The 25,656-nt window shown below is 32.7% G+C and overlaps 4 protein-coding genes across 7 annotated transcripts; 2 read left to right on the top strand and 2 right to left on the bottom strand.

The window, feature by feature from the left end:
* Positions 1-212: 212 nt before the first annotated feature.
* Positions 213-7,452, top strand: LOC105776693 (transcription factor TCP2). 3 transcript variants are annotated; one of them, XM_012599540.2, is made up of 4 exons: positions 213-379; positions 819-1,007; positions 1,717-3,519; positions 7,253-7,452. In XM_012599540.2, exon 3 carries the CDS (start codon positions 2,081-2,083, stop codon positions 3,470-3,472), a length of 1,392 nt encoding a protein of 463 aa, XP_012454994.1. In that variant the 5' UTR covers positions 213-379; positions 819-1,007; positions 1,717-2,080; the 3' UTR covers positions 3,473-3,519; positions 7,253-7,452. The 3 variants fall into 3 exon arrangements, with proteins under 3 accessions (XP_012454994.1, XP_012454993.1, XP_012454995.1); XM_012599539.2 differs by having other exon boundaries at positions 819-1,048; XM_012599541.2 differs by lacking the exon at positions 819-1,007 and having other exon boundaries at positions 218-379.
* A 2,578-nt stretch (positions 7,453-10,030) lies between these two features.
* LOC105776776 (F-box protein At5g46170) lies at positions 10,031-12,227 on the bottom strand. The gene is made up of 2 exons (XM_012599683.2): positions 10,867-12,227; positions 10,031-10,472 (listed from the first exon to the last, which is right to left on the bottom strand). The coding sequence occupies exon 1, from the start codon at positions 12,087-12,089 to the stop codon at positions 10,890-10,892; it is 1,200 nt and encodes a 399-aa protein (XP_012455137.1). The 5' UTR covers positions 12,090-12,227; the 3' UTR covers positions 10,031-10,472; positions 10,867-10,889.
* A 7,839-nt stretch (positions 12,228-20,066) lies between these two features.
* Positions 20,067-21,318, top strand: LOC105776779 (uncharacterized). The gene is made up of 3 exons (XM_012599686.2): positions 20,067-20,234; positions 20,692-21,054; positions 21,209-21,318. Exons 2-3 carry the CDS (start codon positions 20,722-20,724, stop codon positions 21,215-21,217), a joined length of 342 nt encoding a protein of 113 aa, XP_012455140.1. The 5' UTR covers positions 20,067-20,234; positions 20,692-20,721; the 3' UTR covers positions 21,218-21,318.
* A 74-nt stretch (positions 21,319-21,392) lies between these two features.
* LOC105776777 (protease Do-like 5, chloroplastic) lies at positions 21,393-23,813 on the bottom strand. Of its 2 annotated transcripts, none has more exons than XM_052622796.1 (8): positions 23,498-23,813; positions 23,257-23,412; positions 23,101-23,163; positions 22,931-23,020; positions 22,097-22,219; positions 21,908-21,995; positions 21,720-21,797; positions 21,393-21,619 (listed from the first exon to the last, which is right to left on the bottom strand). In XM_052622796.1, the coding sequence occupies exons 1-8, from the start codon at positions 23,747-23,749 to the stop codon at positions 21,510-21,512; spliced, it is 960 nt and encodes a 319-aa protein (XP_052478756.1). In that variant the 5' UTR covers positions 23,750-23,813; the 3' UTR covers positions 21,393-21,509. The 2 variants fall into 2 exon arrangements, with proteins under 2 accessions (XP_052478756.1, XP_012455138.1); XM_012599684.2 differs by having other exon boundaries at positions 21,720-21,794; positions 23,498-23,805.
* Between the last annotated feature and the right edge of the window lie 1,843 nt (positions 23,814-25,656).

Below are 25,656 nucleotides of genomic sequence, written 5' to 3'. Positions count from 1 at the left end.
AAAAAGCATAGAAGAAATGGCAAATAAGTAAATATAGGTGGAAGAAGAGGGCAAAGGGTGGGAGAAAGAGGACATCTCTTAAAGATTGGCACGGCGCAGTGTCTGGTCCTTTCCCGATAAGCCGCTCATTTGTTCGATCGAATGGTTATGAATTGAAATGCTTTTTCTCTTATTTTCTTTCTCATATATATATAAACACATATAGATATATACTCCTTTTTTTCACATTAAACCTCATATTCATATTATACACAGAAACACCCTCACTTCTAAATATCTTCTTCTCTTCTCACCTTTTTACTAATTCCCAGTTTTTTTTTCCATTTCTGTCTTAAGTCTCACCATCTCTTACAAAGTAACTCAATCCTTGCAATTAGCTGTAAGTTTTTTTATTTATGTATGAAAATTCAAGTGAATTCATTAACTTTTGCTTACTAAAGAAAGTTTTTTTTTTTTGGCTTTTTATAGTTTCATGAATTTGTAAGGGGAGATGCGACTAATGCTTCTTTAAACTTTGTTAATATTCTCTTTTGTTTTTGAAGCTAAAAGAGTGGATTTGATTATGTAAAGCTTGTGGGTGTGTGTGTGTTTTTAATAAATTTGGCCTATGCATAAAAATGAAATCTTTTCTTAACCACTATTTACTTGTTTTGAGACTAAGGATAGATGATGTAAATTACCCACCTTTTTTTAAATGGAACAGGAAATAACAAGTATTAAAGGTTGTAGCTTTTTTAGGACTTTGATCAAAGTTGATTGAGAAGCTAATCATGATATCTCAAGAACTCTTTTGGTTCCTTTTTTTTTTTTTTTTGCAGGTAACAGATCTGTTTAGAGCTGAAGCTTTCTTCATAAGAAGCAGTGAATTGCAGATCTGTTAGTCTGGTTTTGGATTTTTAAGTTGTGGGCTATTATCTTGACTTCAATCAGTGAAGAGCAAGGAGAAGAAAAAGAGGGAAAAATAAAAATCAAAACATACCCTTTTTTGCGTGTGATATATTTATTGTGTAAGAAGTCGACACCTGTAAACAACTTACATTGTTTCAAAGTGAGCAAAAACAACGAAATATCATTTTGTCTTTGATTTTTGAGAGTTTTTATTCTTTGTTGGTAATTTCAGGAACAGTTTATTTATTAATGGGGTGGTTTGTCATTTACTAGTCTTTTTATTAAGCTAAAACACTAATGGTGGTGATGCTAGTGTCTGCCATTTTTAGGGTCAGCTTAAAAGAAAAAGCTTTAAATAACTGAAGGAAGAGAAAAGAGAGAAGAAAAAAGAAAAAGAAAGGGTTGGGTTTTTTTTTTCAGTTCTTCACCAAATTGTACAGCAATTACTGTCTTTTCTCTTTAGCTTAATTGTGAAGCTGAAAAGAGGGTTACTGTCAGATTCAAGGTATATATATATATATATATATATATATATATATTAGCTGCTGCAATGTAATTACAATTCAAGTAGCTTTTCTGTTTTCAACTTCTGTTAAGGCTTATCGACTTTGAAACACTTTAGGTAGGGTTAAACAACATATAATATAGCAGTAGGCAGTAAGTCAGATCTCTCACTCATCCCATGGTTTTCAACCTTGAAACTGTTGTGTGTGGTTAAAATTTTTAAAAGGAGTTTTGTTAAATGCATAATTTGAAGCATCAGATGCTTTTTTTTACCTTATCTTCTAATTTAATTTTTTTCTTTTTCTTTTGTACTTTTCTTTGCAGGGTGTGGCTGCCATTTTTCAGGTTTTTTTTGCTTTTGAAAGCACTGCAGCTGCAAAAAGCTTAAAGGAGAGAGATAGAAAGATAGAGAGAGAGCCTGACTTGGACTGTGATATATCAAAGGCTTTTATCACTACATAATCCAAAGTACCCCTCTGTGTAATGGTCATCAATGCATAGAACATTTCAACCCCACTTTCATTAATTTCTCCCTTCACACCATCACCACTGTTTCCTCTTTCTCTTTCTAACATTAATCCAAAATCCCCAGATTTTCTTGTTCTTTGAAAAAAAAGGGGCAAAAAGGGGGAGGGGGGGGGGGAGGTTTTTGAGTTGTTTGGTTTTGTGAGAAAGTAATGAAAGTGGTATGGAGGTGGATGAGATTCAGACACAAACCTGTAAGTTCTCAACAGTTGGTAATGGAAGGAATGAGACAAGCAAGATAGGTCAAAAAGGTAGTGACAGCAACTTCCCTGATGATGAGGAAGATGGAGAACTCATCAAAAGGGCTGCTGCTACTGCTGTTGCAAATGGTGGTGTAGCTGACACCATTGGTACTAATTCTCTTAGAGGTTGGCATAACTCTTCGAGGATTATTAGGGTTTCTCGAGCCTCCGGTGGGAAAGATCGGCACAGCAAGGTATGGACTTCGAAAGGGTTGAGGGACCGGCGAGTAAGGTTATCTGTCACTACAGCTATACAGTTTTATGACCTCCAAGATCGGTTGGGGTATGATCAGCCTAGTAAAGCTGTTGAGTGGCTAATTAAAGCAGCTTCTGATGCTATTGCTGAACTTCCTTCACTTAACACTTCATTCCCTGATACACCAAAGCAACTGAGTGATGAGAAAAGAGGGAGTGGGGGAATAGAACAAGGGTTTGACTCAGCTGAAGTTGAGTTAGATGGTGATCCAAGCAATTACCAACAACACCTTTCCTTGTCCAAATCAGCTTCCAGTAGCACGTCTGAGACTCGTAAGAACTCGAGTTTATCACTTTCAAGGTCTGGGACCCGTGTGAACCGTGTAAAAGCTCGGGAACGAGCTAGGGAAAGAACAGCAAAAGAAAAGGAGGGTCATCAACAACAAAATGTGAGCCCCATTTCTCAAAACTCCTCCTTTACTGAGTTGCTTACTAGTGGTATTGGAAATGTTAGCAACAATAATACTAGTCCTTCAGCATCAGCTTCAGCTTCAGCACATCAAGACCCTAGTGCGGAGTCTGATTTTTACCAAAAGGCTAATAGTACTGCTAGGCTCTGGCCAGTGACTCCAATGGATTACTTTGCCTCGGGGCTACTTGGACCATCTTCTTCAAGAGGTCATCATTCTTCAGGGTTTCCTGGAGGACAAATCCATCTAGTGAACTCTTTGCAACAACCAATGACAACACCACCATTCACCGTGTCAGGTGAAAACCATCAAGAGATGCAGCATTTCTCGTTTGTTCCAAACCCTGACCATCTCATCCCGGTGGCAACAACACAACCGGGGCAAGGGGTTGACTACAACCTCAATTTCACAATCTCTTCCGGCCTTGCTGGTTTCAATAGGGGGACCCTTCAGTCCAATTCTCCTTTTTTGCCTCCTCACCTCCAGAGGTTTTCTTCTATAGATGGATCATCACCCTTATACATTGGTACACCACCAGTGGAGAATCATCACCACCATCAATTCACGGCTGGATTAGATGGCCGCTTGCAGCTCTGCTATGGGGATGGAAACAGGAGCTCAGACCAGAAAGGAAAAGGCAAGAACTAATCAGTTTCCTTTAAAAATGGTTTCCACCTGGCTCCATCTTTTCCCTGGTAAGCTCAACATCTTCATTAACTAGCATTTTGCATTCGAATATTCCCTTTGCTTAATTTTTCTTAGTTAAAGTTCAATTTTTTGTGCCTGGTTCAAGGGTTCTTCTTTCTTGTTCTTTTTTTATTTTAAATTTGTTTCTGGCTGGTTTTTTTCTTTTTGGGTTTACGTGTCGAGCCCGTGCATAGCATAGTACCATGAATCACTCACTTTCTTGGTATTCATAAAGTCTTACCATTGGGGACATTTTTTTAATTGTGGGTTTCAAGTATTATATAGTCTTTTCATGATTCCTGCATGGATTGCTGTGAGTAAGGACCGGCTACTTGTCTCCTTGTTTGTTCTCTTCCTGGTTCCCTTCCCCCTAACATATGTGAACCCATGCCAGGTGTTAGTTGCTTGGTGGCCAAGCCTTGCTGGGCACTGAATAGAACAATTAAAGTTTACTTTTGAAACCAGGTTTTACTTTGGTATATAGCTTTAGAACCTTAATTTATTTTTGCCCCCTACTGGACATATGGCAATCACCAGCTAACACCTGTCAGGTTTCTGAGTTGTTAATTAGGGGTAGATTAAATCTTTAAAAAAAAAAAAAAGAAAACCCATGCACGTAAGACCTCGAGCTCTCAAACTTCAACAACACTAATGGCTGCTCCCAAGGTAAATGTTTTCCTAGGTTTAGAAAAGGCAAAAATTTTATTTGTGTATTATTGTAAGTTAGCTGTCACTGTTCTTATAATAAAAATGGCTAAAACATAGAGACACACTAAAAGAAATGTGCCTGTAGTTTGAACTTTGAATTCAATCAAAGCCCTCAAGTTAAAGTCCCAAGTGCCAATGTATTTGATGTTTATGTTCTCTTATTTGGATTCTGAATCCTTAGTCTTGCAGTTCTAGCAATGATAAGATTTACTAATAAATGGGATATTTTCATTATCATATCATTTTTAGGTAATGTAGAATTTCTAATTTTATGAAAAATTTGCCTTTCTTTTTTATAATATTGATACATTACACCTTATTCTCTAGCCCATTTTTTTTATTTTATTTTTGTTTTTCCTATCATTCGTGAGAATTTAAACATTTCTAAACTATAAGAAATTAATGAACTATTTTATTTAAATTGAATAGGAATTATTTATTTATTTATTAAAATAAAATAAAACTCTAATTTAATGTCCTACTCAGATATTTCAAGTGCTGGTGAAATCTAATTTTGATTTCTAACATATTTACAATCATGTATGTAGCTATAATTCACTCAAAAAGATAAGTAAACTTCCATCTAGCATATGTAAGTCTATTTTGACTAAAATTGTTGCAATTTCTTTGTTTAAATGTTAAAAAAACAAAGCAAATTTTATAATAAGCATAATTTAGTAAAATATATTTTTAATTCATATAAATTATCATATCAACAGAACAATAAAATCTTACATTTTATTCATATAAACCAAATTAGGTAATGTAAGCCAGTAATTTACTAAGTAATCTTATGGTTAGAAGGTTTCCCAAGGTATAATTGAATTTGTAAGATGTAAGGTCAAAAGTAATATTAATAATGACCAAAAGTATAATGGTAGAAAACCAATTTCAAAACCTTCCTTGTTAGGGCACAAAATAGTAAATCACCATACATAAAACAATGTATTTTTATATATGAAATTTACATTTGATTTAATTTTATTAATCACTTACACAATTATTATTATAGAACCATTTTACGTTTACATATTGCATACATAAATATTTATATTTATCTAATATGTAAATAAAGTGGTGTATTTATTTTTAAAATGTGTACAGTTGAATCAAAATTAAAGTTTCATATATACATTCAAACCATAATCAAAATTTCATGTGTATAATTATACCAAGTCAAAGTTTATGTATCAAATTGTGCATTAGTTCAAAATTCATGTGTGGTTTTAAGATTTATCCCATTAGAAGAGAAAGTAACACCTAATAAAGAATTTTGTAAATACGATTTAGAATTTGAGAAATGGTAGTTTAAGAATTGTAAAAGAAATTAGAAATCATGATGAACAAAGTTAGATGTTTGAGTTGTCCTCTTGATAGAAAAATAAGGCTAAATACAGGCTGTGCAAGGGAAATTAAAGATTACTACTAGTGACAAAACTAGTCTAGTTTTCTATTTTCAAATATTTATATTCAGTCCTATAGAAGAAAGGCCCTTTATTTTGATGAATTCCTTAAAACTGCTCCCACAATTTCTTCACATTATTTAAGAATTCATTGTTCAAGAAAAAAAAAGGTTACTTCTTTTGAGAATACTCTCCACTTAATTTTGAAATATGTCTTTACAAAAGTATCTTAAGAATGCTAGCTAGGGTTATTTCTTTTATATGTTTGAAGGTTAAAATGTTGAGACTATAGATTTAACATATGTATCATCTTCTTGATGTTTTAGCTGTTGACATTCTCTTGATTTGGCCATACCATTGAGTCACAGCAAAGCTAAAAGTTATATCAATTCAAAGGAATAATAGTTTAGAAGATCCTTGGTATTGCTATCTTGCTCTTTTCTTGCCTTATATGCTCTATCTAGAGTGTTCATATTCCTTTAGGTTAAAAATTGTTCTTCAAAAGTCATGGCATCCTTACTTGTATGGTATGTTTGGTTTCAAAGGTTAATGAAAGTTTACATGCAACAAAATGTAGCCCCTTTTCCATCACAGCTTTTGATCCAAAAGCAATTCCAAACGGGTGGCTTTGTTAGTGAGGTTATGCAAACTATAGGGAGTTAAACCAAAAGCTGTTCTAGGGACTTTAAACTTGACTAGATTTTGAGCAATTTTGTTCTACCTGAGTTAGATTACGCATATAAGATAAATTATTGTTGACATTCACTAGGAAAGTAAATTAACTTTAATGTCCTGAGAAGATATATTTGTTTTTTTTTATGTATTTTACTTAATGCTTATGCTCAGGACTGTTTATATACGAAGAAAAATAGAAAAGGAAAGGGATATTGCTTGTTATCTTCTATTCTTAAATATGAGTTTTAGTTATCAACTTAAATTCTAGAAGTAGCAAAACAACATTCATTTCATACATTAAGATCCAAAAGCTTCCAAACTGAAACACCATGGACCCTTATTAGTCCTAGCTGAAGTCATTCTTAGGGTAAATGGAGTTAAACTTGTGCAAAAGAATTTCACCCCATTGTATTATCAAAACTTAGATGTTAGTGAAGCATTGACCCTTGGTAAATGTACTGTGAGAACAGCAATTGAATAGGAATAGCATAATTAATTTGGGAATAAGGGTTTGAGGATGTATGATCCAAGGAGTTTGAAGTGTGCTAATATGCTTTGAGTTGTTGCATTACAAAAAACTTAAAAGGTGAGAATAGTGGATTGTCACTTATTTTCTTGATCGGATGCTCTACTAGGCTCATCATAGAAGAAAAAATCACCCTTTTTCAGGGACTAATTATAATAGGGTGTTACGTGGATTGGTTTAGATGAATGATATGCCTATTCCCAAATTTGTCGTGTCAGTCAATGAATGACTAGAAGATGTTTTAGGGGGATCATATTATGCTGAAAGGTTGAAGAAGGGATAATATTTTTCCCTTAACAAAGAATCTCCAACAATGGATTGTTTGATTATGAGAGGAGGTTTAGTTTTTTTTCTTTTTGCAGTTCTCTTGTAGTCTTACCAATTGGAACCATATTATGCTAATATTTGGTGCAAAAATTTTGGATGCAGGAAAGCAGAGATGGAGAGAGCTGCAGTGGGAAAGCATTGAGTGAATGTGCATGCATTTGGGTGATTATTTGATATACCTTTATTTCTGTGCTTCTGAAAATTGTTGGTATTTTCTGTTTTATCCTTTTCTGAAGTCAAATCATTATGTGTTTCCAACATGTATAACAAAACAATTCAATTCAAGTTATTCCTTCCTTTTCTTTTTTTTTTTGCCTTTTCTTTTTCCCTATCTTACAAAATGTCCTTAAATTTGTTCAAATGCAGCCTTGTGTCTATGAGCCATAAACCCTTCTTCACAACATCAACCTCTTTTTTTTTTTTTTTGAGGTACCAATGGCATATATATATGTTTTTGATGATTGAAATCACTAATCCATGTTCTACCAATGGAATGTTATACATTGATTCATGTGCTTCTGTTTTCAAGCTCTGAAACAATTTGTTCTTGCTTAAAATGACATTTGCCTTTGATGTTGGGATAAATTGCTTAATACATAAGCTTATATTATACATCGATTCTATATAATAGGCCAAAAAAGATAGAGCTCCCCAAGATTAATTTGCTGAATACATAGAAACGTTGGTTTATTTAGTTCCTTATTCAAAAATTAAACAAATTAATCTCTATACATTAGATTAAAGAATAAAATAGTCTTGTTTTTTATTTTATATTTATGAATTACATTTTTTCATGTATAAGCCACATGGTAGCATCATCAATCCTTAAATATAGCATACAACATACTTAACAGTTAAATATTGAACCTGAGGTTGGTGTCAACAAGTCTTGGTGGATGAAAGAAGTGTTGAGTTAATTTATAGCTAGTCGAATTGAAGTGGTGGGATCACTGAGTTGGCTCACGTGAAATATCAATGACTGCAATGATGGGGGGTTCTGTACATGGTAAAGCTCATGTGAAAGTGAAATCTTACCTGATAAACTATTTCTAATGAAATCCATTAATGCAGATGGGGGGCCGGTGAATGGACTGCTCTTACTTCCCTCTTAATGAAACATCTAAAATTCAATACAAAACTTGTGTATGGGCTATAGGGCTTTTATGCCTTCAGAGTTGACAAAACACAAATGCTTTATGAAAAGAAAATAAAACAACAATATTGTTCCTCCAGGGTGAAGAGTTAGCATTGCATTTTGTTATATCTTTTAAAAAAGGATAGATAAATTAATCTTATATATTATATCAAAGAGTAAATTGATTCTTCTGTTAAAAATTCCATCTATTTTCATTGTAAGTGCTGACGTGACTAATAGAGCAATTAAACAATGCCACTTGCAGTATCACATGTACCTTATATCAACACGTAGAGATTAATTCAAGCAAAATGGATGAAATTTTCAACAATAAAAACCGACGAAATATTTTACATAAAAGACTAATTCAAGCAACTACACAATGATACTTCTTCACTTACAACACTAGCATGAAAAATGTCTGGAAAAAAAGGATGATTGAGACAGAAGGAAAGAAACATGGTTGATGTTACCATTTCATTGCATTTGAGAACAGCCTTTCAGGCAAAAAAACAACTCCCATTCATATACTCCCTTTTTTTTCTTTACCTTTTGAGATAGACATTTGGTTGGTGGGTTGTGTTTATCTTTTATTGCTTTTGAAAAGAGGTAAAACGTGACCAACTTGCTGTTCTTTCTGCAGCAAAAGTGCTCGAAAAAGAAGCAGCCCATGGACGTGTAAGTATATGAACCGCTATGTTGGTCGGATTTGTTTTAAACACACATGTTAAACATATTTGGATATGAGAACGAGGATATAATCTTTCAATTGTATGACTTTTAATTTGAACTCGAATTCGGGTATTATAAAAAAATTATTTCTTGCGATTCCTTTAATATGATTTATATCATAACAAATGAGAAAGTCAAAAGAATGATTAGCATTTTCAGCATTTAACCTTTCTTTAAAGCTAAAGCCATAGCTGTCATTCTATTTTAGCAACAATTGATGTAAATTCCTTAGAAAATAAGAAAAGTGGTAGAGATTTTAAAGCTCCTTTGAAGGCTTAACTCAGCATTCATGAATGACTTTTTCGATACTTACTCCACATCTGTATCAACCGGGTGACCTTTTTTTTTTTTTTTTTTTTGCATGTAAACGTGGAGGTGTTAAAAATAGTGAAATCATGTCTGCCTTTTGGTTTTTTATAACAACAATAATAATCCAAATTCAGAGCTAATAAAATTGATTCATGCAATCGTCAAATTTCAATATTTACATCCCTTAGTTCTTTTATCTTTTAAAGAGAATTCATAATATTTAACGAGGAATGATGATTAAAAGAGGTACGACAAGATTAGGTTAGTCCAGATAGATCAATTTGAGTTTTAAAATTCTCAAGTTGTTTCGAATCAGTTTGGGTTACTCGAGTTTTTTTTTCAGGTTTAAGTCATTTTAAGTTCGAAACATTCTGGGTTCAAATCACTTTGGTCCAAGTCATTTTTTAGTACAAGACAAATGAACTCAGGTTGTTGACTTAGATCAAACTAGGTGGATCAAATTCAGATTCTGATTAATCGAGTTGGATCTTAGAGATGCAGAAACAAGCTCATGAAAAAAAAAACAGATGATAAGCGGACTTGTTCATGAGTTAGACCGAGTTCTGACCTCTCTACCATGCATCCACAAATCTGTTTAATTCAACAATCTTAAAGAATTTGCAAATACCATAAAGTATCAATGAAACTTTGATGAGTATAGAAAATTTGAAATAAACATTAAAAGCTAGGTGCAAACTGCAAACTGCAAACTGCAAACTACAATTCTTCATTAACTTCATAAATATAGAACATAAAGCATGAGATCTTCATACCTACAATATTCACATATAGAGGGATTATAGATTAAAAAAGAAGTAAAAGGACTGAAAAACTCGGTGCTCTTACACAGCATGAGATCTAGTTGCAGGTGTGCACTCTTACAAGCATATGCCTGACATAAAAACAACCAGCAGATGCATTCATTTTGGCTATCAGTTGAAGAACAAAAGCTGAAACACTTGCACTGCATTCTCAACATGCGTCGATTGCTTTCAATGGCATTCATAAGCAAGGTTTCAGCTTTCACAGGACACTGCTCTTGCATTAAAAAGCTACAACACGTAACAAAATTGTTGTTTGATCGTCAGCTTTCCAAAAGTATGCTATGCCTTCTTCCCCCTCGACCATTGTGCTCGACTGCTCTCCCTGTAAAGAGTGAAATGAGCTCAAAATGAACCTTATATTCATAGACGATGCATAAATAAAATGGTAATGCAAGGCCAAAATTAGACTGAATAATGCCTATTAACCAATCACAATTATGATTGCTTTCCCCTCTAAATTCATTAAAATTTATACAAAGCAATATGGTCATGAAACAAGATAGTTTGAGCTTACACATGCATTGCCAAAAGCCATCAAGAGCACATAAAATGGCAATATTAAACAAGGGAATGCCTACTAAGAGCATGCATGCCTATTAACCAAGCATAGGATCAATTTACATGAAGAACTGAAAGAAATTTGAGATTAACATATATAATTCAAACATCAAATCATTTTTTCTTATATCCAGCAATTGAGGTTTTTATTTTTTTACCTTCAAAGAGCAGGAAGCAGAGATCAAAACGAGTTCATCTCCAAACAGTAAGTCCTTCTTTTAACAAGCATCTTAGCTGCAGTTCCATAAGGCTCTTCAAAAGCAGTTGATAACCAAGAAGCATCAGAGACCTCTTTCTTTGAAGCAGATTGTTCACTTGGCCTAATAGCAACCAAAGTAGCACCTTTTAAAACAATCCCATCAGGCAATTCCAACTGAGGGGCATACCAAAGCCTCATATTCAGTGCCGGCACCAGTGTCCTTTTCGATGCAGAAGAAGCAGATAATGGCTTCACTCTTAACTCCTCAAGCTGATCTCTATTCATACAAAGCACCCCTTGACCATCCGAATCGGTTAGAACCAAGCTATCTAGCGTCTTATGCTCTGCGATTATCGGTTGAAGTAAATAATGCCTCGCTGATGCTGCGATCAACGAGCTAATCGTCCAAACAACCCTTAATTTCAACCCTCCGTTGGTATAAAACGACTCGGGAATACTCCCATTGTCATCGCCGTTACCGACATTTAAACCGTTGGCGATGTTATTACTGGGGCAAAACCCATTGTTCCCACACTCCGCTACTTGCAAATTTACGTTCTTAGTAACGGAAGCAGCTCCGAGGATGACGCAATTATCAAGAGTTGACCCAAAATCGGCTCTCCATTTCAAAAGAACCCCATCATCGATCCCTAACTCACCGCTGGGTAATTCGATCCGGAGGAAACGAATCTCGTTGAAATTTCTAAGTACTTGCGTCGGTGAATGATGGGTCACCCCACCTTGCTCCATTTCCCCATCATTAACATCGGCACCGGGACCGACTGATAAAGAGGAAGAGACAGGGTGGGTGTTAAGGGTTTCATTGATAACGGGCCGTTTTGGACCAAGAAACTGAACCAAAGCTTGAAAAGGTTTGGCAATGCCTCCAAGAAGGATACGTAAGAGGTTAGAAATCGGACCGGCGGCGCGTGACTTATCGTAGGAAGACGAAGAAGGGGAACAATCGTCGTCAGAGATAACACAATCGACACGAACGACGACGTTTTCGACTTGAGGAACGAGGGAACGGAAACGACGCGAAACGACACAGCATCGGCCGAGAGCTTTAACGTCACCGATCTTGTTGAAGACTAAAGGGAGAAGAGAATCGGGAAGACGGTCGAAGTGATCGATCGGCTCAGGATGAATTCTGTGAACCGGATCTGAACGAAGTGAAGACATTTTCTTTTCCCTTTCTTCTATCTTATCTGTGAATTCGTAAGTTATTTGATTAGGAGAGGAAACGAGAGGAAACGAGAGGAAAGTGATCACTTGTGATATATAGATCTAAGGAGAGAAAAACTAGTTCTTCAAGGTAAAGCAAAGTGAGAGGATTTGGATGGAAATGACAAAAAGAAAATAGAAAGGTCAATTTTTCTAGAAGATCCCTATACTATCTATTTCTTACGGATTTAATCATTCTGCTGTACTTCGATTTTTCTTTTACTCGTTTAATTTTGGCTAAATTCTGCTATTAGTCTCTGTACTTTTTAAAATTAAATTTTAGTCCTCACCAAACAATAATTGTTAAAATTCATCAAGTTAAGCTCTGCTATTTCCAAAATTCGATGCGGCAAACATATTATCATACGTATGATGTCATATCAGCCTATTATTTCCACATATTACTCACTAAAAATTCAGTTAATGGATTAAAGAATGTCATTTGCATTAATACTGAAATTTTAAAATTCGAAAAGTATCATGATTTAGAATGATCCAATTGAAGAATTTGAACTAAACTTACAACTGTACGCATATTATAAGACCAATAATTAAACTTAACCGAACAAGTTTAACTATTACTATTAGTGTCGGACTAAAATTTTAAAAACAAAAGGACTAAAGCTGACTAATTTAAAAAGCATAGGGACTAAAATTAATCAAATTAGAGTACAAAACTAAATCCACAACTATCATAGAAAGTACAGAGACTAATAGCAAAATTTAACCTTTAATTTTTGAAATGTGCTAATTTTTCCTCAGCGTGTATGACCTGACTCTTTATATTTTAGGTGACATCTTGACATTTATTTTACAATCTGATAAATATTATATATTTTTTTTTTTCTGCAAATTATTTTTCTAACTACAAAAGAAAATTGTCAACATGTATATATGTTTAAGAAATTATTCATGTCAAATCATTTAACGAATTAAAGAAAAAAATTTGATTTTGAACTTATCAAAACACAATACAAAATTAAATTTATAAAAAATACATAATTCAGTCACCTTTTATATTTTTTTTATAGAAAAAGGGGCATTTATAAAATATGGTGAGCCACCATAACGGGGATGGAGGAGAATTTGCTTCCATTCCTTGTCTTAAAATAAACTTTTCTTTTTAAAAGAAATTTATTGTATTTTCGAGCATTTGTTTTAATAAATGCCTAAGGAGTAAGTATTGTTTATTATTATTATTATTATTATTATTATTATTATTATTATAAATTGGTTAAAATATATTATAGGTCCTTGTGCTCTTTGTAAATTTAAAATTAGTCTCTTTACTTTTATTTTTAGAAATTTAATTTTCTGATTTTAGATTTTAAAATTTAGGTCTAAACTATTAACACTGTTATTTTTTTGTTAAATTTGTTGGTGTGAAATTTTGAAATGAAAAAACCCACTTGGCATCTATTTAATTAAAAAATGGCATTGCAATGAATGTGAATTTAACATTGTTAACAATTGTGCTTGAATTTTAAAAATTAAAAAGTAGAGAGACTAAATTTTAGAAATAAAATATAGAAATTAAATTTTAAATTTACAAAAGGTTTATCCTTATAATTTTAAGACAATTGCTCTAATCTAGTTTTATAGAAATATTTTTTGTCGATGGCCTACAATGGAATTTGATAAATTATCGTTCAAATATTTTTCTGACATAAGCCTTTAATGAATATTAACTCTTTTTTTTTTTGGATAATTACCCTTTTTTTAAGTTGGATTGCATATATAAATAATTTTCGATAATTATTTGTCATAATAAAATAAAAATTATTTAAAAGACTTAAACTATATTAAAAATTTATATGACACCTTTTAAAATTGTAATTTTTAAATTTAATTGTGTATCTAATAGTAATCCAATAATTTTAAGGATAAAATATGATTGGTAATACCATATGATATGTATGTTCCACAGTGTAAAGGTTAGTTTGATCAATGAAGCATCTTTTACAAGATAATAACATATGCATGAAGACCAAATCTATTCAACAATTAAAGGTTTATTCACTTGTAATTTCACTACATTTGCTAGAATTACAACTGTCCACGGTGGCTCCGTTCATTCTAAAAATGAAAGAGTTTGGATAAAAATATAAGTCTAAAAAATGAGTTTGGACAAAAAAATATTTAAAAAATAAGCCAAGCCTCGGGTAAGACTTTTTTTAACTTAGTCCGGCCCAAATTTGTAAAAAAAAAAATGTTGTTTTCTTACTGTTTTGTTGCTATTATTTTGTTATTATTGTTTGAATATGTTAGATGTTATTTAAGTATAAAGATTTTTTAAATTTATTTCTAATTTATTGGGAAATATTTATTTTTAATGTTTATGATGTATTATAATTTTTATATAAAGGTCAGGCTCAAGTTTTAGCATTTTTATCCAGACCGAGCTTAAATAAAATTTTAAGCCCATTTTTTGGCATGTTTCTATCAAACGAGACTAAAATTTTTCCTTGAACTCGACCCATGAATAGATCTATTTAGAATGGACATTTTGGTCCGATTAAATAAAATAGTAAATAAATGTAGGTGAATCTAATAACATTCCCAACAAAATGATGGATAAAATATCTTTATTTTTGACAATAACAAGTTATATAGTTGACATATATCTTAAACAACTACCCAACAAATTTTGTGTAACTTAGGAATCTCCAAACCCTAGTTTCGTACAAGCAATTTAAAATAAAATTTATCTTCTACTAACCATTTACATGGTTCCAAGGATATGTCGATATTTGTTAAGAATTCTTGTAACACAATAGGTGAAATATGCATAAATTTTCGTTTTTTAATCGGTTTATAGCAATTTATTCTATCGGGTTATATATAAAAATTGAACCGATTAAATCATTTATTTTCCTTTCAATCAATTCAACTATTTGATTCCATCCTATTCTTATAAAACTGGAAATGTTTGAAAAAAGGTTGTGTATGAGATGGAGAAGATTATTATTATGTTATTGAAAAACTTGAAATGAGAAAATAAATCGAGAATTTGCATCCATTTTCTTGTAGTTGAGCTATGGTGTAGGTGGCGTATACTAATAATTGAATAATTATGATGTATTGATGAAACTAATGATATAAGCATTTTGTATAGATTTTAATGAGTTGGATTTAGATTTGGGTTTGCTAATAACAATCATAGTACAACCTGTTATTAGTATGTGTTAATTAATTTTAAGTGACTTTTCTTCTTCTTTAAATAATAATGAGACTGATGAGTTGGAGTTGGATAACTTATCTATATAAACTACCCTAAAAAAGAATTGGATTGAATATTAAATTAGAATATTAGTTTAATTCATCATATTTGTTAGGGTTATTGTGTGACATCTCCCATCTTGCATTCTGATTAGAAGAAGAGAGGTCAGGAGAAAAGGGGGAGGGGGTGATGATATCTTATCTTATCTTAATGTGTGATATGAAGTTAATGTTCATGTGCAATCGTGCATTAGTTAACACTTTAGATCTGATCTCTGATTATAAAAGAAATAAATATAGACACGTTGTGGCATGTGTCTTCATGTGTTTCCATTGCATGCATTTTGCAAATAATGCTATATATACACCTTTTCTGACTTTTAAACCTTCCAAGAAAAATACCTTTCAACATAACCTAATACCGTGATGTTCCGTACATATACACACACTTCAATAAATTTACCTAAACTCTTTTACTAAAATTCACATCATTGTAATCAAACTTTAGTTTAATAAAATAAACGATGAACAAATGTGGATTTCATTTTAACCAGATAACGCACTAAGTCGTATTTTATATTTAATTAAAAAGTTATTTTTATTTTTATTAAAAAAACTAATCCTCTTTATCATATTTGAGCAAAGGCAAGCGATTGATTTGTTAAGTCAAATCTCATTTACTTCCTAGTTATTTAGGGCTAATGTGCTTAAGGGTATTCTTAACTTACTAATTAATTCATTATTTCTCTTTTGATATATTTTGAATAAACAAATACCATAACAATGTCCAAAGCACTGTTAGTTTTATCACTATCAAAGGCTTCAAGTAATTCCATAGAAACTGTTGCCAAATCATGTACCCCTCCATATTTGCAAAAACTATACTGGTAATTCAATCAGCAACACGATTAGTTTCCCTAATGATGTGTCTTACCACCCAATGTTCTTTGTTCCCTAACAACTTCTGAATTCGCATGACCAAGGTTGAATTCGGGTTTGCTGAAATTTTCTTTTGGATTGCTTGGACTATCTCCAGGTTATCAGTTTAGATCAAGATCCTATCCAAACCCTGATCTTATAATAGGGCCATTCCATCCAAAATGCCCCATAACTCGGCTTAAAAAATTGAGCATATCCCCAAAAAGTGATTAAGGGTTTGTTTAGTAGTGTTCAAAAAAAAGCACATTTGGCTTCAAAAGTACTTTTGGAAGAAAAACTGTGCTAAACAAGTTGTTTTTGGCTGAATTTTTTTATTTTTCGGAAGCACTTTTAAAAAACACTTCTAAAAAGGAGAAGCTAAAATTTTTAGTTTTTCTTCTCCCAAAAGCACTTTTGGTGCTTAATTACTTTTTCACCCCTAATAACATAGTACTTTCCTTCTCTTTTTTTTCTTGGTGTTTAATTACAAATGTGTTAAAATCATTAATTAAAAATAAAAAAAATATTTTTAAAATAATATAAATGTGTTAATATCTAATTACAAATATTTAATGATTATATTTAAATATTTAAAATATAGTTTATATATTCTAATTAAATTTTATAAATAATTAATATTTATTGCTTAAAATATTTAAAATTTATATTTCATATATTAAAATATTAACAACAACTTATAATAATTTTTTATATTCTTACTAAAATATAATAATATTAACTAATTTGAATATTATTTAAATGTATATTTGTTACTTGATAATAACATATCTAAAATGAATATTTTATTTCTCAAAAGCACTTTTTGACTGTAATGCTAAACATTCAAATCTTAAACCAAAATTTTCAAAAATTTTCAAAAGTACTTATAAAAAGCACTTTTTCACAACACTTTTTAAAAGCACTTTTCAAAAGTATTGTTAAACTAGCCCTAAATCCCATAATTCATTCCCTTAAATGATTTCGCACCACACCTCTTGCACACGCAAATTATGTATTCAAATTAACTGCACTATCATTATGCAAGCGAACCCAATTATCTGATAAAGGGTACCCTTGAATGGAAAAACATATTCTATTCAAAACCTTCCTTATGTGAGGACTAAAATTATCTTGTCCAAAGGCTTTAACAATTTCATCCACTTTCCAGGTCAAGCCTTGGAAAACAAATAAGTTTTTCTTTTGATACTTTAAGAAAAAAAATTATGACAAATTGTAATTTAAGTTTATCATTTAAATCCTTCAAATTCTCTTAAATGATATTTTAATGTTGTTTTATTGTTAATCACTCCTTAATACTTCATTTTATCAATATAATTATATAAATACATAATATCCACATGATTTGAAAACAAATTTTTTAAAAAATACATTAAAAACCCATTTGTTTCGTAATATATACAACAATAAATTCTTTAAAAAGGAATTAATAATTCTAAAGGGTTTGGGTTTAATTTAGATTGTGGGTCTTCTCCTTTTGTGTACATTTAAAGCCAATGAAGAGGTGCAATAAAGAATTTTTTGGTGGAAAATGATTTCCTTTTAATATTAATTTCTCTAGACCAAACGGTGGACCACTACGGAGCAAGCCCCATCCAGGCATCACAATAACAAAATAAATGTTTGATTTATATAGCTTAAATTCAAGATTTATCTCCAGATAATTAGAAAAAAGTCAGACTTAAATCAAATCGAATCATATAATTAATTAAATCGAAGTTTTATATATATAATTACAATTTAAGTTCATTTTATAATTGTACCAAACCAAAATTCATGTATCAAATTACACATTGGACCAAATTTTATGTATAATTTCGATATTTTCTCTTATAAATTATGTAAATTTTATTTAATTTAATTTGTAAACATAAACAATTTAACATATTTTTAATGTTTACATTATAATTTAAGTGTGAGTATTTGATGCATTAGCATGGTACATTTTTTCACAAGCGGTCTTAAAAATTGACATGTGTTTTTTTAGATATTTATTTTTCTAATATTTTACTATACCCTATAGTACAGTACTTGTCAATCCTCGATTCGATTATAGACTCTAAAAACTGTATTAACAGTATACCAAATTATTTCCTATAATTTAATATATTTAATTTTATAAGATAAAAAAATTACAAATATGAGATTGAAAACAATTGAACTCGAGCTTTGACCTTAAATATTAAATTTGAAACTTAACCCAATTTTAAATTCAATAAATTTTTTTTCTACTAACCAGTTTAGCATTGCTTCTAATAAACACTTTTTGGACAAAAAACACTTTTTGGATAAAAGCATTGCTAAATAAGATGTTTTAAAGCTTTTCAAAAGTGTTTTTTTGACAAAAAAATGCTTTTTAAATACATTTTTTTTAGCTTTTGCTCAAAAGCACTTTTTGGCCCAAAAACACTTTTGAAAAGCAATGCTAAATTAAACTTAAATCTAATTTTTTTTAATTTCCCAAGGCATCTACTGGAACGAGTCAAGTAATTGATCATTTACATTTTGTAGGCCCATTAAGAGATAAATGTTGACCACGAGTTTTAAATCTACTTCATACCCAAAGCGATGATCGAACCATCGACTACTGATTAAGGCCCTTACCATCTCACCTAAATCCCGCGGTTTAAGTCTATCTTTTTAACCTAATATTTTAGTCAAAATCATGTAAATATCGTAGGAATTTAGGAATAAGAGAAAAGTGGGAAAGGTGGGAAATTAGTGACACTTACCTACCTCACCTCAATGATGGAAGTGTGGGAACAAGAGTTTAAATTCCTTATTAATGGTGGAGTGGCGGTGAGAAGGGCAAAATCACCATGTAAATTTGCACATAATAAATGAGCTAGATATTTTTAAATTTTAATGCAATAAAACAAAAATAAGGAAAAAAAGAAAAATGATTGCATATTATTTAATTTGGCCCCATTTCACTACCCAAATTCCCATTAACCAATCTCCTACAAACAAAACAACCCACAAAATTATATCCATAAACATCAATGACCCAACTATTGGACTACATAAAAGAATGTCATAGGTATCTTTAATCAAATAATCATAGAGTTAATTATAAAGTTGATATATTGATGGAGACAAAACTAATCTGATGAGTATAATTAAATGCAAGACACAGTGAAGAGCAAAGAACAACCAAGCCATTCCCAACAGGTGTTTGGCAATATGATAATCAAAGTCCAGCTATGTCATGGGGTTTAAAACAATAATATTGTCTATGCCCACTCTTCCATTTTTATATACACAATGCTGTCTTTTGTTTTTATAATAATTACATGACCACCAAGGATTTTGCAATCATTTGTCTCCCTCATGTCCCCCAAACCAACAATAAAGTAGAAACATGTATGCATAGACATCATTTCTTTATACCTCGCAACCGTGTAATGGCTTTACTATTTGTATCATGTTCAATGAATATTTGAATATGGATACGGGAATATGATCTTTTAAACACCAGTTATAAATATGACTTTATGAGATGGATATCTAACTTGATTCTTAATTTTGTTTATTGATAGAACGTTTTATCGTTAATTTGAGTAATAAAAATTTTTGATATTTTTTAAGTAAAGTTTTATATTCGAATTTTGTGAATAGAAAAAGCAATATTAAAATAACTTAGTTCTCGTTTAAGAATCTGATCCAACTTTGACTCCAATTTTAATCTTATTCACTATAACCTTAGTTTTGAATTCGAGTAAAGTAGAACTAGTGTTTGTCCTTGTTCACATAAATCTACTGTTGTTGATCCAATCCCGTTGCTATTGGGCCGAATTTCAAAAGCCTCACTCAATAAACCCAAAATCTTTGTCTGTTCGTCGTTTCCCCTTGCCATCTTGTTCTCCCCCCCCCGTCACTTTCCAGAACAAAATCATAGAAACTGAAAGATTGAATTTTTGTTCTCTCGATCATTCATATCTTTCTTTGGTAAGTTCCTGCATTTTTTTTCATCATTTGTTAATTTATCAACTTATGCTTATTTTGCATCATAATCTTTACCAATTTAAATCTTTTTCTTGGTCTTCTGTTTCTGGGTTTGCTTTTGATCGAGGGCTAGATTATTGTTCTTTCTGTCTTCCTTGCTTATTTTTTATGCTGTGCTCGCTTGTTTTCTTATCGATTTCTATGTTATTGCGGGTTTAGGGCACTGATTCATAATATTAGCCAAATAGAATGCCTCTTTCCATTGAACCCTATTAAGTGGGCTTTTAAATATTTTCAAAATTTTCATTGCATTCCTATGAATTTCAAAGCTTGTTGCCTAATTTGCTCAACTTCCTGAGTTGGGAATTTTAGTACTTCAGCTGTTAGATGATAGGGTGTGTTTTGTCATTAGCTTGTTAATGACTATCTAATAACCTAGATTTTTTTCCTATGTTTTCAGCAAAAAAGTTACTGATTCAAGTGCATTGGGATGGAACAAGAAGTAGGGGAATCCTTGATTCAGCTGGGGAACTCAGATGGTTCTAATTCTAGCAGCTCAGATCCGGTAACTCGTGTAAGGAAGCTATTGTTTCGCCGGATGCTGGTGGGCATCAAAGACGGCCGGTTTTTCTTGGGCACTTTCCACTGCCTTGACAAGCAAGGGAATATCATTCTCCAAGATACAATAGAGTATCGTAGTACCCGTCGGTCTTCTCCGTCTCCTATGGAGCAACGATGCCTTGGTCTTGTTCTAATCCCTTCCTCTTGTCAGAATTCCTGTCATGTGGATTGCTCCGTTGAGGAACAGTTGTCACTGCTGAAGGTATAAGAAACTAGACTCTTATGTTCCCATAAAATCTATGTTTGAAAGAAACAACAGTTTTCATGCAAGTATTGTTAGTTTTCTAGAGTGATTGATTGTATTGTAATTGCTTTGTTTTGAGCAAATTGAAAGGATCGTAATTGTTGCACTGTAGGGAATTTGATCTTGCACTCAGATAACCTGCATTTATATAATCCATATGATATTCTTTGGTTGGCAAAAATGATATAAAGGAGCTTCAGTCATGGAGTATGTGTTTGGTAAGGAATGTTCAATTTCTTTCAAGTTTCTTCTTATATTTGAAATATCATATTCGAATTGTTAGATGTAGATACACATTGCAACTTAATACTTAAAGGTCTTTGCAATTTCTTGATGCAAATTGTATCTGATGAAATGTGTATGTATACATATGGCTATGTACATCATATATGAATTTTCTTCAGGCCAAAACATTATTGAAACCTGTTACTATATGGGGTTCCATATACAATAAGGTAAGGAACTGTTCGGACAACTGTGTCGATTGGTATCGCGAAGTTAACACCAGAGGAAATTCCTGTCCCTGCAAGATAGTATAAACCCAGAAGCAAGTTTTTAGAACTTTGTAATTGAATCAAACCATTCTCTTCACAAAAATATGGGAAACAGAGACATTTCATCACCTTTCCGAGTGAAAGTTGCGGTATTAACGCCGATGACATGACCATAGGAATCAATCAATGGTCCACCTGAGTTGCCTGCTTAAGAGTCATCAACTTAAGCTAAATCAAGTGTAAAAATGCAGTTGCAAGTCTGCAAGATAAGCATTTATGAATGTTAGCTTACAAATGAGATTCATCTAGCATATTACCTGCATTAATGGCGGCATCTGTCTGGATTGCTCCTCGAATTGCTCTGCCATTTGGGGAAGGTATCTCTCTGCCTAATCCACTAACCACCTGCACTAATGGATTCAATAAATTTTCTAGAGTTCTTTAAAAAGGAACCAGTTAAAAAGAGTAAAACACTGGTTTGGTGTGGTATAGAACAGTTTGGTTACCCCTGTGGTTAGAGTGTTCTCATATCCAAAGGGATTTCCAATGGCGAAACAGCTCTGCCCCACGCGTAAATCCCGAGAAGTGCCGACAACAATAGGTTTTAGTTCATAGCCCTCAACATCAACCTGCAGATGGAAATTTATTTCAAAGCATGTAGCAACACTTGCACTGTTTGTTCATACAAAAACCATAAACATTATTCCAACAAAAGCATCAACAAGAAGCAAACACCCACAGCTTTCGTCATTAAAAGATTTGGCATCCGTCGATTGCAATGGACATAAACTATGATCAAAATTCTAATATTTACCCATTGTCACTTTGGTTCTAAAATTTTTTAGGGAATTATTTCGATCTTCATAATTTAGTCAAATTTCTTTCTCTTGAAGAGAAAAATGAATGGAATTGTTAAAATGTTAATGACATTGACGTGGTGGCTCATGTAATAATCTACATGACCTTCACAGTTAACATGGATAAATTTTTAAGAAATTTTATGAACTCTTCATAAAAATTGTTGAATTTTTATTTTATTATTTTAACACCAGTGCCATTAAAAATGCAATGGTCCAATTTACTTTGGCTAAATTTTAAAGGTGGTAAAAAAGAATTAGAGCCAATGTGAGAAAAAAATAAATGTTTAAGGTTAAATTTATCGTTATATTGATTCTTATTTACTTTTAAAACTTTAAATATGATCTAATTGAATTCTCAAAGTATTAATTTGATATCAATTAAGTTGTTAACGAACTTAATGCCCACAACCAAGGTAGATATGATCAAATTTCAAATCAGCTTAAATCTAAACCGAAGTTGAGAGATGTGTAATTAGGTACCTTTAAAACAGCTAGATCGTAGGCTGGATCAATGCCAACAATTTTCCCTTCTTTGTAAAAGCTAGTTCCGCTAGCATCAGCCAAAAGCACCTGGAAAAAATATTAGGCATCAGATTAATAACCGGCCATAATACTTGTCAAAGGGTACAACATAGTTCTTGAGAAAACACCTTACAACTTTGCAATCCACTTTGGTCGGTAGCCAATTTATCAACAACGTGGTAATTAGTAACCTGTTACATATCAGCAACTCTATAAAACCCAAATGTTATTTTGTATAATTACAAATTAAATGTTTAAGAAAACCAACCAAAGGAAATGCTCACAATATGACCAAATTTGTCCCAAATGAAGCCTGAACCTGTCCCTTCAACTTTTGCATCTTCATCCTCAGCAACAACATCCCTGTCTCCCTTGGAAGAGCTCTTTGGGATTTTAGCTAATTCAAGGTCTTCAATGAACACAACCGATGGTGATGTTTCCTACAATAATTCAAACATCATACTCAATTAATGCTATCGGAGGCTAAACAAGTAATTAAATTAGCAAAGAAACTTGTAAGGGAACCTGAAATAGACGAACGATCCTATCTTCTTCTTGATCAAGCTCCACTTGTTGAGGTTGCAGAGCGATGGATGGATATAAAGAAGGAATGGGATTTGAAATATGGAGTAAAGAAGCTATTGCAGCAGTTGAAGCAGAGATAATGGCTCTTCTCCTTGTAATGAATGGAGTCTTATATGAAGGTTCTGATGATGATGAAGTAGTTGTAGGTGGCAATGGAGATGGGAGTGTGTGTAGAGAAGCCAACATCTCCATGCTATATTATTACTACCTTTCGTTTATGTATGTTGTAACTGAAAATCTGTCTCTCATTTTTAACTCGTTTTGTGGATAAGGTGTGATGTCATTTCAGACAGTTTCGTAGTTGGCAAGTGGAGAAATTCATGCTGGGTTTTCAATGGTGTGGACAAATATTGATGCACATGCCCAAGCCTGTTTAATACAAGTATGAACTCAGGCCAAAGAGGGCTGGGTCTGCTCTTAAAAAACCCAACCCATTGAACGTTGCTCAGTATCAAAGGCAAATTTATGGGTCAAATTCTGGCTTCACCAGGACGGAATCAGGATAAAAATTCGGGATTTAAGTTTAGTTTCGGTAAAAATTTGGGGGCAAAACACTAAAAAAAACTTTTCTTTTTAAATTTACCGAAATAGGCCGGTTTTTTAATTATTTACCGGAATGGGCCGTTTTCCCCGAAATCGCGTCCACGTCGGTAGCGATGTCGGGGGCGTGAACAATCATCGCGTCACGTCGGTAGCGACCTGCCGACGTGGAAGGAAATCGCGTCCCCGAGAAGCGATTTCCTTCCGTCGCAGTCGCTACCGACGTGGACGCTGATGACATTCAAGCATGAAAAGATACCCAACGATCAAAAATTTGACCGTTGGCCCCCCCAACGGTCAGAAATTTTTAAACTATAAAAACCCCCCTACCTCTTATTTTTTCACAAACAAATCCTATCTCAATTTCATTCCAAAATTCTCTCAAAGTCCTTCAAAAATTCTCTCAATTTCCTTTCAAAATTCTCTTAAACTCTCGAATTCCTTCCAAAATCCTCACGATTTCCTTCAAAAAATCTCTAAACTCCATATTAAATTTCTTTTTCCATTCAATTTCATTTTTTTTAAAGAAAATTTTAAATATTTTTATTTTTTTAAAATAATTTTAAAATTTTTAATATATTCTGCAATGGCCGAATCATTGATTCGTCTTGATAGGAATCACATATCGGTGGAGCAAATGAAAATGGTAAGTATTAAATTTAAATTTTAAATTTTATTTAAGATAATTTTATTTATGTATTTTAGATAAATATTAATTTATTTTTGTTATAATAGTCTGAAGATCGGGTATTGGAATGCAATATTCGGAATATGCATGGTCCTCCATCACCGTTAGTAGAGAACTACCTGCGGGAAGCGGGATTTTGGCACGTGGCGACGGTAGGCCGGGGATGCAAGTTGGAGCCGAAACTGATCAGTGCGCTCATCGAGAGGTGGAGACCCGAGACGCACACATTTCATCTTCCATGTGGAGAGTGCACTATCACTCTAGAAGATGTCCATCTGCATTCGGGATTGCCGGTGGACGGGCACCTAGTCACCGGGTCTGCCCAATCTAGCAACTGGGAGGCGGTGTGTTACGAGCTTTTGGTATTGTCTGGGATAAAATGGATGGAGGTAAGGTGGAGATGGGTGGTTACGTGCCACCTTCCCGATCTGAATGAAAATTCAACCGAAATTGAAAGAATTGATATGCCCGATCATACATTCTTCAAATAATTGGAGGCTATCGATGGCCGAAACGCCACGAGCCAGTGTACATCTAAGGTGGCTGCTAAAACTCGTTGATTTTAGAGCAACCGGTGAATTTAGTTGGGAGTCTGCTGTTTTGGCAACATTATATCGTGAGATGTGCGGGGCGACGAAACCGAGGAGAGCAAGAATCGGAGGTTGCCTGTCACTACTGCAATCATGGGCACGGTTTCGCTTTCCATTTCTACGTCCTCGAGTGAACCACCCATATACATTGCCACTCATGTCGAGGTAAATTTTATATTACATTTTGAAATTGTTATGTAGATTTTGTAAAAATAAAAGTATGCTAAAAATTTATTTAATTAGGTGGAACCATCCGGCAAGTTATCGTGGATTACCGACTG

The sequence above is a fragment of the Gossypium raimondii genome, chromosome 10, assembly GCF_025698545.1.
Source record: "Gossypium raimondii isolate GPD5lz chromosome 10, ASM2569854v1, whole genome shotgun sequence".
Taxonomy (NCBI): Eukaryota; Viridiplantae; Streptophyta; class Magnoliopsida; order Malvales; family Malvaceae; genus Gossypium; species Gossypium raimondii.
This window is presented reverse-complemented; position numbering and strand designations above follow the sequence as displayed.

Bases quoted from the DNA above. Each gene is read 5' to 3' on its own strand.
- LOC105776693 (XM_012599540.2), top strand. From the start codon at position 2,081: ATGGAGGTGGATGAGATTCAGACACAAACCTGTAAGTTCTCAACAGTT.
- LOC105776776 (XM_012599683.2), bottom strand. From the start codon at position 12,089: ATGTCTTCACTTCGTTCAGATCCGGTTCACAGAATTCATCCTGAGCCG.
- LOC105776779 (XM_012599686.2), top strand. From the start codon at position 20,722: ATGGAACAAGAAGTAGGGGAATCCTTGATTCAGCTGGGGAACTCAGAT.
- LOC105776777 (XM_052622796.1), bottom strand. From the start codon at position 23,749: ATGGAGATGTTGGCTTCTCTACACACACTCCCATCTCCATTGCCACCT. The intron at 22,220-22,930 runs GTACCTAATTAC...TTCCATCTGCAG, and splicing joins ACGATCTAGCTGTTTTAAAG to GTTGATGTTGAGGGCTATGA. The intron at 21,620-21,719 runs GTGATGAAATGT...ACTATCTTGCAG, and splicing joins CGCAACTTTCACTCGGAAAG to GGACAGGAATTTCCTCTGGT.